General features: G+C 32.7%; 1 protein-coding gene across 1 annotated transcript; it reads left to right on the top strand.

Annotated features, from left to right (window-relative positions):
* The first annotated feature begins 2,359 nt into the window (after positions 1 to 2,359).
* On the top strand, positions 2,360 to 12,588 carry LOC117116606 (protein DD3-3-like). The gene is made up of 13 exons (XM_033260677.1): positions 2,360 to 2,515; positions 3,088 to 3,141; positions 3,836 to 3,922; positions 4,631 to 4,726; positions 5,279 to 5,417; positions 5,867 to 5,983; positions 6,324 to 6,488; positions 6,951 to 7,153; positions 7,508 to 7,609; positions 8,285 to 8,437; positions 9,086 to 9,256; positions 9,640 to 9,847; positions 10,266 to 12,588. Exons 1-13 carry the CDS (start codon positions 2,424 to 2,426, stop codon positions 10,779 to 10,781), a joined length of 2,103 nt encoding a protein of 700 aa, XP_033116568.1. The 5' UTR covers positions 2,360 to 2,423; the 3' UTR covers positions 10,782 to 12,588.
* Positions 12,589 to 13,156: the final 568 nt, after the last annotated feature.

A 13,156-nucleotide genomic window follows, 5' to 3' on the forward strand; every position in this document is an offset into this window, starting at 1 on the left:
CCTGTTGACTGTATTGTCTAAGACTGGTATTGTTGGAAATGGATACGTGTCGAGATTGTTGGGTATGGTCCCTGATGTATATTAACATAATGATAGTTTGGCATAATAATAATAATAATAATAATAATTTATTGAACTTACACTTTTGTTACAGTGGCACTCGTCAATTGACGGTGCGTTCAAGACCAACAAATTTACAAAAGACTCCATGGTATAATGATGATGATGATTTAACATCTATAGGTCTACAGACAACCACAACAGCGGCGATGTTCTCAAATATTTGCTTTCATTGTTCAATATTTGCTTTCATTGCTTTTTTTAATTATTAATATGAGTTCCACTTTGGAAACTAAAGCTTCGAACCGCACTGAAAATGGTATAAAACTGAAATAAAATAAAAATAAAAATATGACGTGTGCGCAACTGCTTTATTGGGCCATATATCTGCATTCTCATATTCCTACTTCTCGTATTTCCTACTTCATGTTTTAGTCACCCCCAATGAATCATTGCCATGGTACCATTCCGAAGTAATCCTCGGTGTGTGTGGATATTACAGTGGTGGTGGTATTGCTAATGCTATATAACATTTCCTTTAAAAGGATTCGATCATATCCGGAAATAGTATTGTAGCTATCATTCCCAGGCCATAACTTAAAACCAAATAGGCTACTAGCCTCGTGAGGCCACAAAAAGCTTACAAATACTGAAAGTTATGCCAATTTCCTAACCACTTTTTATGGGCAAGTTAACGTCGGCTACTAACTCCATTTTGTGTTTCCGTATTAATAGTAAATTTAGATTATTTAGCGAAAATTATTTGACCATATTGCTAAACTAAAATGGATATTGCGTATTTAAATTTTGTGTTTCGCTGATACTAGAGTCCCCTGACCCCACCAGGTTTTGCTCGATAACCCCACTGCATCATTATTATTATCATCATCGTATTCTTCTCTTCAAACCATCATAAGCAGCAATGACGCAAAAGAAGATAGGTCTAACAATGTTCATTATGGAAATCGAATATTTACATACAGTACTGTACATTTAAATATTAATAAAGATGTAAATATATAATTGAGGGTGCAAATCAGGAAACAATAGAGGAAAGCGGCATTGCAAATATAACCATAGTATAATTTTTGACAGCTGGATTGTTTGTCCATCCTCGACGGTGGGACGCTCGGCTTTTCTGGGAAACACCGTCAGCTCTCAAATACAGTCTCTGACAGACCGTCGAACTATAACATATCGTCCCAGTTTCTTCATTTTTGGGCAGGGCCACATAGCATTTTTAACTTTCACGAGGCAACCCAAAAAACGTGAAATAAAGAAAAAATCATTTACAATACCCAACAACAAAAATTTAGCTACTCATCATAATCATAACCAGAAATTAAAAACACGTAAGCTGTAAATACACACGTATAATGAAAATAAAAACTAAAACAAGTATTAATATATATACGGTAGCTCTCGAATCTATGTTTAATCTTTGTTTTGTCTTTTTTAATTTCTGCTTTTGACTTTTTTTTTTAGTGTTTTATATAATTCAATATCTGCTTACTTTGATTGCAATAAAGATATTTTGAATTAATTAATTAAATGATCTGCTTCGGCCAATGCACTCCAACTATTGCTAGCTGGCGAATCCATAAGTGTGCAGTCTAAGCAAATCAAAAAATATTTATTAATTTTTAATTAATAATAATAAATATAAAATTGCTGGTTTGTCTCCGCACTCCTGGTGCGAAGTGATTTAGCGTGGAGAAAAAAACCCCTCAAAACATCAGCTTTGAGTTGTCTTTGAAATAAACATTGTAATAGAATAATAACATTCTAAATACTGTGGCCTATGTGTTACGTGTTATTATTGGCAACAGGTTTCTGCAGTTCTGATCAGCAGTTGAAAAGATTATAGCTCGCATAGGCCTGCATAAAATTTGGCCTATTATAAATACATCATATTATATTTGAAGCAATGTTCATATAAACCGAATAAATTACAACAAAAATGCTAAACTTAGGCCCTATAAAAATGTATACAGTAATATGCCCATGAATCATAAGACCAAAGTTACGTCATTGTATGGATCAGAGACTTCGTGTAAACTTTAAGATGATCCCTGAGGATTTCCATGTATTATTCCGCACTTAATACTTACTATAATTTCTTTAATTTTTGTAATTAAATAATAATGGAAAATAAAAACAAAGAGAATAGGCCTATATAAATACATTATACGCATAGCGTAATATTCTGTATTGTTGTAAGTTAACATGTATAATGAATGTTTACGATCTATTTTAACTACGTAAGCGATAATGTTAGTAGTTATGAGGTCTACCTTTAGCGGATAACATCAAAAGTGGTATTACAGTGCGAGAGATCGCTGGTCGAACATCGTTAATGTACAATGGGTACCTCATTCAAAATGAATATCTTAGTAGCTGTTCTGTTACTGTTTGTTATTGAAATTAACGCTGATATGTACTTACAAAACCCAAGGTTAGTTTGTTTTTATTAAGAAACTCATGATTTCGTTTTGTCATTCCTATCGAAGGTGTACGGTAACGTTGTACTTAGCATTATTAATAGGTCCATGGTGACAGGAACTTCGAAAGTACAGTACTGTAGCCTAGGTAGTACGACCACAGGTTCTCTTGAATATTTTTTGTGATTTTTCAACAAAGATGTGTAATGCCTGTTTTTCTAGTTAAGCATTAACGAAAATGTTGATTAGTGGTGCAATGAGTCGGTTTCTTAGGTAGGCATAGCTCCCTGTAATGATACTAAATTTTTATTAGGGCCAAGCCCGGGCCTTGGCACTGATACCAGTGGTGTGGTGGCGCATGGTTGTAAGCGAAATGGTAAGGATGAAGCAACTACTGTAATCCAACGTTTGACGTTTGATCTATGGCTATTAGGGCCCCCTCCCCCCAGAATTGCTGGCCACTGAAATATTAAATAAATTGTTAAAATAATTAAATACACATATTAACCCATGTTACAGTTGTTTCTAATGTTATTTGACACTTGCAATTTAATAACAAATTATTTTCTTTTGTTGGTGATTTTAGGGGAAGTAATAACAGATTAGATGAAGCAAAGAGAGAAAGGAACAATGGCAATAGGTGAGTTCAATCTAAAGTTTTATTACAATTTATGTTTTTATAACAATTAAGTTGGATAAAAAGTGGAAAAGTTCCAGGGAAAAAAATCGTGCAAACATTCTGAAATGCATAAACTTTTATAAGATTTTGCAGTTAGTGATAATAAAAAAATCGTGGGAGGAGGCTAATTAATTAAAGTAATTATTAGCTCCTTAGGCGGGATTTTTTTTTAAACCCTGTGTGGTAAAAAATAAGTTTTTGTTTTTATTATTTAGCAAATGGTTTGACCAAAATCAAACCATTCAGATTTATTCAGATTGAAGAGAAAATAAAAATAAAATTGTATTGGTGATTCTAAACAATGTAGTAAAGGGAAGGTTAATTGCTTTAAATTTATATAATTAGGAAAAAATATGCATCTAATTTTTGAAGATTTCAATGCAACAGCTGACGTAATAAAACAATTTTTTTTTTTCTGAATTTCTGTTTGGCCAAAAATAAGATTTTATTTTTATTCGAAATCATCCTATTGGCGGGCAGCAGGTTTGCAAAAATAAGGTATAAAAAAATCTTGCCTTATTTATTGATAGAAATTTTGAAAACTTTTTGTCTTGTAAGTGTGTACAGTATTTCTCTTGCCTGATAAACAATATTATTAACATTGATATACATTTGGTGTGTTACTTATGATGTGATTAATTGTTGTTGTTTGCAGGTTGTTTGATTCTCAAAACAACAATAGAGGCGGCTACAATGTTGGCAGTTTGTATTACTACACAGGATCTACTTTACAAATAGAATGGTAAGCTATAGTACACAACACTTACAAGATTTTAAAGAATTCTGTTTTATTAAAACCATTTTCAGCTTGATTTTTTTTTTGTCAAACTAACCAACCTGATTAGTTTGACCAAAACAAAAAATAATAATCAAATCAGGCAATGCACAACATTATTCCTCTTGGGGAAATTATTAAAGCAATAAGTTATTTCAACTGATCAAATTGTTCCCAGAAAAGCAACTAGGCTAGTTTTCCCAAGTAGAAAAATAAAATACGAATAACAAATTTTCCCTGAGTGTGTGCTACTATTTGAATTTTTAGATTAGACATGATGTTTACACAAATTCCTGTGGTCGACACTTATATTTCTACTGAGTTGCTCTAATATAAATGAAAATAATTACCAGGTTTTTGGTCTGTTAAATCAATTGTAAGTGGCTATTTATATACTGTATTCGTATACAGTATTTGTATATGGCTCATCATGGCAGTTTTTGTTATTAACGGTGCTATTGTTATTCACAATAAATATTATAACAAGAAGGAGATGAAATAAATGTTTTCAATAGCTTACACAAAATCAATATTTCTTATAATTGAAAAGAGGAAATGGCATAAAAGATTTGTTTACTATCTTCCAGTTTTGATAAATAACATCTCTTATTGGAGGGCAGCATAACATCAATTTCCATCAGCAGATATTTTACTTATTGTCATTATGTTTTATAGGACAAATCAGCATTCTTGTGGTGATCAGAATAGCCACTGTGAAATCATATTGCAGTATATGTGTGGTGACTGGATACGAGACGGAACAACAACAAGGTATACTGAAAATCATTTTAATCACCATCATAATTTTTTAAAACGCTGTAATTATTATATCATTAATTAAATATAATTGGTGACTAAAGCATTTTAATTTTCTGTTTCAAATTTGAATTGAATTTTAATATCAAATATTAGTGGAATCGGTTTGACGCAGCAGGAAAAGTTTTGTTTTCCGAACCTCGATGTCGGGGTTTCAATCCCTCGCTGTGCATTTCGCTTGATTGAGCAAGACACGTTATCTGCATTGGTTCTCTCCACCCAGTAAATGGGTACCTGGTGGGGTTGCCTGCTCCTGAACTGATTACCAGCAACAACACTTAGCACCCAGTGACCAGGGAAAAGAACTGCGCTGCAAGGAAAAAGAGCATTATAAATTAATGCCTATACCAGTACCAGTACCAATAATTATAACATCATCATTGTTAAAATATACTCTAATTATTATCATCAATTAGATATAAAATGCTGCTGTTGTCAAAAGTATATATTAATGATTATTTGTGAATTTTTTGAAATTCTCATTGTGTTTTTTCCCACTATGTGCAGTACAATTCCAGACAATCCAGCAAACTGCTATAACTACGATTGCAACCGAGACACTCGATTTGGTATGCAAGAAAATTATGACTATTATATTGACTGTAAACTGAGACAAAGAAATGAAGGCCTGTTCACTGCCGATCAGGTATGTAATGATTTAAAATTTTTAAGTTATTTTATGAACAAAGCTACTCTACCTGAATAAACCAACAATTTGTCAAATTGCATGTAACTCTGACACACCTATAAAATAATAGAATCATCCAACAAACTACACTGCACAAATACACCTCATCAATACCATTCTCTGCATTCTTTCTTTTTGCCAACAATGAAGAAAGTAAATCTCCAAAGGTTCAATGAAAAGTTGAAAAAGATTCTGAAATTATTTATGGTTTTTAATGATTAAAGCAAATTAATTTAAATCCATTGTATTTGTATATGAGTTATATACAACATATGTTTTGAAGATATTGTTTTAGCCTATCCTATGATTCTAACCTGTAATTTATATTATATTACAATTTAATTATTTTTATAAATAATTATATTCATAAAATTTATTATCTTTAAATGTATTGCATTTATCAACAGAGATTAAGAGGAGATTCCGCCAAATATACAAGACAGAATCCACAGGGAACAAGAAGGGGATATGAGTGCCCTGAGGAACGTGATTATTACCCTTACTGGCACCCGGATCCATGGAAGGTAAGCTACTAGGATGTCAGTAGGGAGCCTGGGTAACATAGTAAGATGTACTCTTCAGTGGTGGATTCAAAGGGGAGCTAAAGGCAGCCAACATTTCCCCCCCCCCCCTTAAATTTCCCAAAATCATAAAAAATTGAGAAAAAAAAAAGAAGATTATATGTATAGTTAAGTCAGAGTGCCATTTCCAGCTATCTGGAGGTGCCATAATCATAATTGTTGTTATACCTCAGCCCCAACCATGGTACTGGGCCTCCTGTGAAAATTCCTCCCTGCTCTCCCCCCCCCCTCTTCTAATTCAAACTGTCACTTTTTCAATATTTTGTATTTATTTTGGAAATAGGACATTGCAGTTTTGACAAATGATGCATCACGTTGTGAATACTATCAAAGCGAGAGTTTCAACGTGAAGCCACGCTACGCATGCGTCGTCCCAAAGGCATTTATTCGTGCTAATTTGAATACAGGCAGTGACTCTGTTATTCCCACCAATCAGGAGGATTGTGAAGTAAGTTATAGGCATAATATACATATTATATTATACAATGTTTATATTTGGTTTTTCCTTTTACGGGTAAAGTAAAAGGTCTTTATTTATGTTTTTATGGAATGTTAACCTTTGTTCCCTGATTAAAAAAAAAACAATAGTTTTAATAAATAACTCATTGTGTAAAAAGGAATTCCATTTAATACATTTGGCATAATAAATAAAGTAAATGAAAAAAGATCAGAGAACCTTGCCTGAGAGTTAATAAAGAAAAAATAATGATTTTGACATTAGTCATCTTGTCATCAGGTGATTTACAGTACTCATACTTAGTATTATTGGAAAACTAATCTTTAGATTGATAAAATAAAATCTCATAGCTTGCAATTTAATTAATGTCCTACACGATTAATTTATAACATCTGAAATTCCAGCTTAATTATTGTGTAACATTCACGTCAAATATGATACAATTTGGTTTAGAATCTCGTCTATCCAGAAGATGATCCCGATGGTGAACGTGGAATATGGAAGATGTTTCCGGCACATGGCATAGAAGCACCGATTTGTAGGGAAAACCACTGGAGTCGGGATAATCACCTTGGCAACGGGGTCAATGGACAAACAAACACTTTTAATTGGACGATACCTAATATACAGCATGAAAGATGTGCCATGAGAATCAGGTAATACAGTATGGTCATGATGACATCACATCATGACTATATATGGGCATACATAGCCTAACTGTTGCTGAGAGTAGAAGGGTTGTGTGCTGTATAGTTATGATTTAAAAAAATCAGACAATATATAAATTGTAGAACTTTTTTAATTGGTAATATACCAAACACAGTGGATGTTACTTACTGCTTACCAATTAAAACAGTTCTACAGGTATAATATGCAAACCAGATAAAACTATTCAAACATATATAAATTAATAATCAATATATAAGCCAACTTATACATTCCACATGTACTTGAGGTAGGAATGAATGTGAACTAATACACAATGCATAACTTAATATTTGTGTGTATAGGTACAACATATCAACTGGGGAATATGATGGTTGGAATGATACTGATGCAAGGTACAATGCCGCTAAAAACAATCAGCCCAGTCAGCTTAACATTGCAGAGAGGTAGGCCTACACTGAAATCATCAATGTCTAGTAATATTTATTAATTTTGAACTACAGTAAAACCCTATAAGGGGATACCTTCGGGACAAATATATGTCCCTTAATGAGGGTGTTCCATAAATGGGGATTGGCCTTAGTGTTAAAAAATATACTTTTCCTCATTCCATGGCCGATAAAGTGTCCCCTTATAGGGTGTCCCTTGGGGTGTCCCAAAGGAGGGGTCTGTCTGGGGGTTCAGTAAGCCCCTTAATTGAGGTGTCCCAAAGGAGGGGGTTCTGTCGGGGGTTGAGGCAAGCCCATTAACTGGGGTGACTCAAAGGAGGGGGAGGGTCTGTCTGGGGAGAGGGTAAAGAAGATAAATAAAATACATATAATATCTGTTTTACAACCAAAGGGATAATTCCAGAATTAAAGTCTGATACCGTTTACGTGATCTTACCCAATCTACCAAGTAGTGTCTTGTCACGTGAGGTCTACTCAATTGGTGACATGCCAAAGATATCATGACAGAATCTTGGATACAATTTTTAATTTTCAAATCTGGAAATGCTATATTCTTACTAAACCTTTTTTTTGTGAAGTGCATAAAAGCCTTTTGCATTATATACTATATAAGTAGAACTTTTTATTATTATTATTATTAATAATGTGAATGCTAATTGTCATTGTTTATAGACTTGGTCTTAATGAGCAGGAAGCTGAAACTCGAGGCTATGTGTTTGAGAACAATCCAGAAGTTGAAATATTCCCAGATGCAGGCGGCAACACAGACTTCCAGCTCAGACTTGCCATCAACACAGCGCAGTATGGCAGAACATTCCAAGATAGGTACGTCATACCGGAATTTACTGTACTTAATGGCAAGGATAATGAATTTCTTTTTTGAATGAAGAATTGATGAACAATTATGTCTGGTTGGCTTCAGTTTACTGCTTCCTAATGCTGACTTATTAAATACAGGTCACCCACTAATTCAAGAGCCAAGCCTGGATAAATAAAATTTGTGCCAACCATAAAAATTGTCTCGATAAAATGCCTCCAGCATGAAATGCTATCTGTAAACTACTGGTATAAAGCCCGACAGCTTTTTTTTTTAAATTTTTTTCCCCAACAATGTCTCTGGAACATTCATGATGCCTCCCGCCGCCATTTGCTCGCTTTTTCCAGCCCTGTAAAGACCCCTCCAATAAAAGACAACATTTGATTAAAGACCACTTTTCTGTGTTCCCATATAAAGAGAAATCTTTCAAAAGTTGTCTTTAACTGGAGGGAAACCTGTAACTTAAATATAATAAAATATACTTTTATTATATTTTAAGGTAAATTTTTAATTTCCTAAGTCTAATCAATTTTTGGATCCTCTTCTTAAGTTATCAACTTTGCTGTGTGAATCATTCAATTGTTATATATGTTTGCAGTAGATTAAATTTAATAAACAACTTTTTAAGATAATAAATACCTTTCTGATTTTTTTAGATCCCATACCTTTGCTATACGTAAACGCCCAGAATCCATGGATGGAGCCAATATTTACAATTTGAATGTACGAGGAAAGAGGGGCAATATTGTTCAAGTTTATCCGGCAACGGAGTACGATTTCACTCCAAACGACCTTGAAGTTCAACCAGGAGACTATGTGCACTTCCAGTAAGTCAATGACTTTGGCAGCATGAGCCAATTAATTAATTTAATTTATATTTGATAGAAGAGGTATTCCCATTCCAAATTTAATGTAGCACAACATTTTTTAACGATTTGGTGATGGTTTCTGCCTGAGAAATGCCCAAAATCATAAACTTTAAAGGATAATTTCTCAAATATCGTTTTTTAAACAGCTCCATGTTTAAATGCTTTTAACTTCATAACAAATGCCAGATTTTAATTATTCTCTTACCATTTTATAGCTCTCATTTTACTTTTTAACCCTGTAAAAATAATTAAAAATCGATTTTTTGCAATGAGTGACTGGTTTGACTTGTCTTTGCCACAAATGCAAATATTTAATTTTTTTTGTATTGATTTGTTTACAGATGGACAGGATCAAATACCAACCCTAACAACAATGATGGACAAGGCTTACAAGGAACTGATCGCTCAAATGTCGTTCCTCTAACAGAGCAGGGAGCTGTCATGCTGTTGCTTTCTAAACCAAGAAATGGTGTAATAGCGACGTACTTGAAGTGCTTAATACAAAGTCATCTCTATGCGCTAAGAAACTACATCCCAAATGCACAAAAAGTAAGAAGAAAACAAAACCCCCCCAAAAAAAAACAGGAATCAAGTTCAGAAATTAAAATACAGAGAAAAAAAAATTTGATTTGAGTCGAGACAGCCAAACATGAAGAGTCTGGTAGTTTGATCCAAATCTTCGGAGCAGCAAGAATAGAGAAACGATCTTCACAAGTTTTAAGGTGACCAATGGGACAGTTAAGAATGGTAGATGTAGATGGGGTATAGAATGGAGTGAGATATTAAATTCAGGGTTTGTAAATTATGTACCTTTTTTATTTTAACTATTTTCCTCAGCCTTGTATGACTTTTAAGTTTTTTAAAGCTTAACTGTGTCCAATTTGAAAAAAGTAACTAAGATATTTTCCAGTAGAAGTAAGAATAAATGAAAAATAATTGATAATGAAGAAACATAAATATATATTTTTTTATTTATAGCATTCTAACCTTTGATGAAGGTGACTTAAGCCAACTGTTTGACATTCGTCTGGAGGAATGGACCCCAGAGGTTGGGGAGAAGATAGTTGAATCTTATGGCCGGGAAGTAAATGTCGGCAAGCAGTACGAAAGCAATTTTATAGTAGTTGGCCCACAAGTAGCTTTAACGGAAGAAGGAAAAACGTTTACAATGCAGATCAATCTGAATGATGATTCATATGATGTTCTGACAGTTTACTATTCAAACGATGAGTACAAGACATGGAACAAGATTGATGCAGAGCTCTCCAACGATAAGGTGTCGTTTGAGGCACAGTTTGGCGCCACCTATATAGTACGCGGCATGCCAAATGTTGGCTTGATTGTTGGATGTACCATTGCTGCCTTAGTAGCTGTAATACTCATTATAGGTTCTATCATGTACTTCCGCAAACACCCGGAGAAATTAGAGGCAATTCGAACCACATGTACGGCATCAGCAAAATCAGTTGATGGGAGAGTTTGAGGCCATCGTTTTCAAGTAGTTCTGTTGTCGCAAAATTAATAATCAGTTTTAAATCAAATGGCAAATGTACATAACTTACAAAATGTCCTTGAATTTATAGAGTATATATAGTATTTTAATATCAGTCTTTCTAGTTGCACATTCCAATATAAATGTAGATTTCTTTAGTATGATATTATGAACTTTATATTCTTACAACAGCTCATTGAATATTTGTAAATAGTTTGTTCTATATTTTATAATATAGTTACATATAGTTTTTGATATGTACACAATTTTTTGCATAAATTTAATAGTGTAATAAAAGATGTTTTGATAATACAGAAATATACCTGCATAAACTGCCTTATGTTGGATAAACACATACAGTACCTGTATATATATTTATATTAACACAGCATACATTTGACCTGCTAAGCTGAAGACATAAGTCCTTTAAATCAAGACTCTGTATAATGCTCTGTCCAAATTATCAAATTTTCTTTTTCAAAACTGTTGTATGCCCATATAAAGTCATGATGTGCCTATATATGGTCATGTGATGTCATCATATTACCATATTTAGTCATGTCTTATGTTTTTGTAACAATTAAATTTTGACAGTCTATACAGGGTTTAATACAGTAAATTAGAAAATGTGTGTAAAATAAAGAATATAAATAAATCCTAAATGTGGATTAAGAAGGCAATAGACATTTATATGCAATAATTGTATTACAGAAAGCTAGGTACTCAATAGGTCATGTGTTAACTGAACCTGGTATCCAGAATTTGTTAGAGAGTACATAACTACTGTTTTTTAAAGCGATGTTTATATTCTCGCCAAGAGATATACAGAACACTAGTCAACTGGATTGAATCCAACTGAAATTCTTATTATTCGTACAGTGCATGTGACTTTAATGTAAAAATCGAAATTCATAGATTTAATTTCTGGTTTTCAAAATTACATATTTTTTCATCTTGTTAATATTAATTTAAAATTTTGAAAAAAAATTGCAATGCTGAAAGAAAGAAAAAAAAATCCATTGGCCACATGGTTGGTAGATTGTCCAAATTGAAATCAGTGTCTTTGGTTCAACTCCACAACAGGAACATATTTTTCGTCTTTATAATTTACTTTATAGAGTTGTTAGTCCATATTTGATTAAATTTTACATACAGTATTAGTATTAGACAGAGATTAGTGTTTCTAGGCTGTGCAACAGCTTGTGGTTATTGCATACGTCCGTCATGATTTATAGACACTATAATGCAATCCCAGATTTTGTATCCTTTTTTTTCAATCCATTAGATTATCATGCTGTATATCTAATGGCAAGAGTAATGATATCAAAGACATTCTTGTAATAAATAACCGTTTTATGCAATTTTAGTATATTATCTTTGGGATATGTTTTTTAATTTACTAATATAATAGACAAATGTAAATTTAATTTTTTAATCATAGGGCATTTCATTCATTTCTCGATGTTTTATCCGCAGGTCGGAAGACAAAGTAGCTTTCAAATATTGTACTCTAAATAATTCGGACTATATTGATTGTTCATAGAATTATAGTTTTTAAGATAGAATTAAAAGGATTTCTATTGTTTTTTATATAACTTTTGATTTGTTTATTTTTGTATGATTGCAAAACAACATACTCCTTTTTTCATTACAGATAATGTAAATTTTAACTTTGTAAAATCAAATTGTCTTCTCCGATTGTTGGTGGTACTTGCGTGTTCAGATTTATACTGGTGATGGTGAAAAAATTAATAATAATAATAATAATAATAATTCTGTTCACTATAGCAAAAACAAACAATTTTGGTTTGGTTTGGTTTTTGTTGTTTTTAGTTCTTTTTTGAATTGTTTTATGAGAATCTCCAACAATAATATGGCACCTGCCAGGTGCAGGTTACGTGTCACGTCATCTTGCTGCTGGATTGAATTATACCTATTTATAGTATCAGGGATGAGTATTTTTCCTCATGAAATAATATGTTCATCGTATGCCTTCGGAAAAACAACGTAGGCTCAACTACGAACACAGCAAAACCTTTTCATAAATAGTTTTTAATAAATCGACAAATTTGCCTAACACTCATAATTCTACTGTTTTAGTAAAAGCTCTACAGATTTCACTGAGCAAAAATATTTAAACAGAATAAAACAAATTATAGACAGTAGGTTTTTGTAAATGTCAGACGGGTAATAAACTTATTAGTTTTCCGTGGTTTATTAATGGTTTAACTTGTATTACACAAGCCGTCTTGTGCTATCGCTCATCTCTTTAATTAGCTGTTGGAATCTGTAAATGAGTTTCAAGAATGACAATTAAGCAGTGAGGTCTGAATGGCTGCTGTATCTTATTATTATTGTAAATAGTA

The sequence above is a fragment of the Anneissia japonica genome, unplaced genomic scaffold (assembly GCF_011630105.1).
Source record: "Anneissia japonica isolate Jap-2015-1 unplaced genomic scaffold, ASM1163010v1 scaffold2737_len523936_cov211, whole genome shotgun sequence".
NCBI classification, from domain to species: Eukaryota; Metazoa; Echinodermata; class Crinoidea; order Comatulida; family Comatulidae; genus Anneissia; species Anneissia japonica.

Bases quoted from the DNA above. Each gene is read 5' to 3' on its own strand.
- LOC117116606 (XM_033260677.1), top strand. From the start codon at position 2,424: ATGGGTACCTCATTCAAAATGAATATCTTAGTAGCTGTTCTGTTACTG. The intron at 2,516-3,087 runs GTTAGTTTGTTT...TGGTGATTTTAG, and splicing joins ATGTACTTACAAAACCCAAG to GGGAAGTAATAACAGATTAG. The intron at 6,489-6,950 runs GTAAGTTATAGG...AATTTGGTTTAG, and splicing joins CCAATCAGGAGGATTGTGAA to AATCTCGTCTATCCAGAAGA.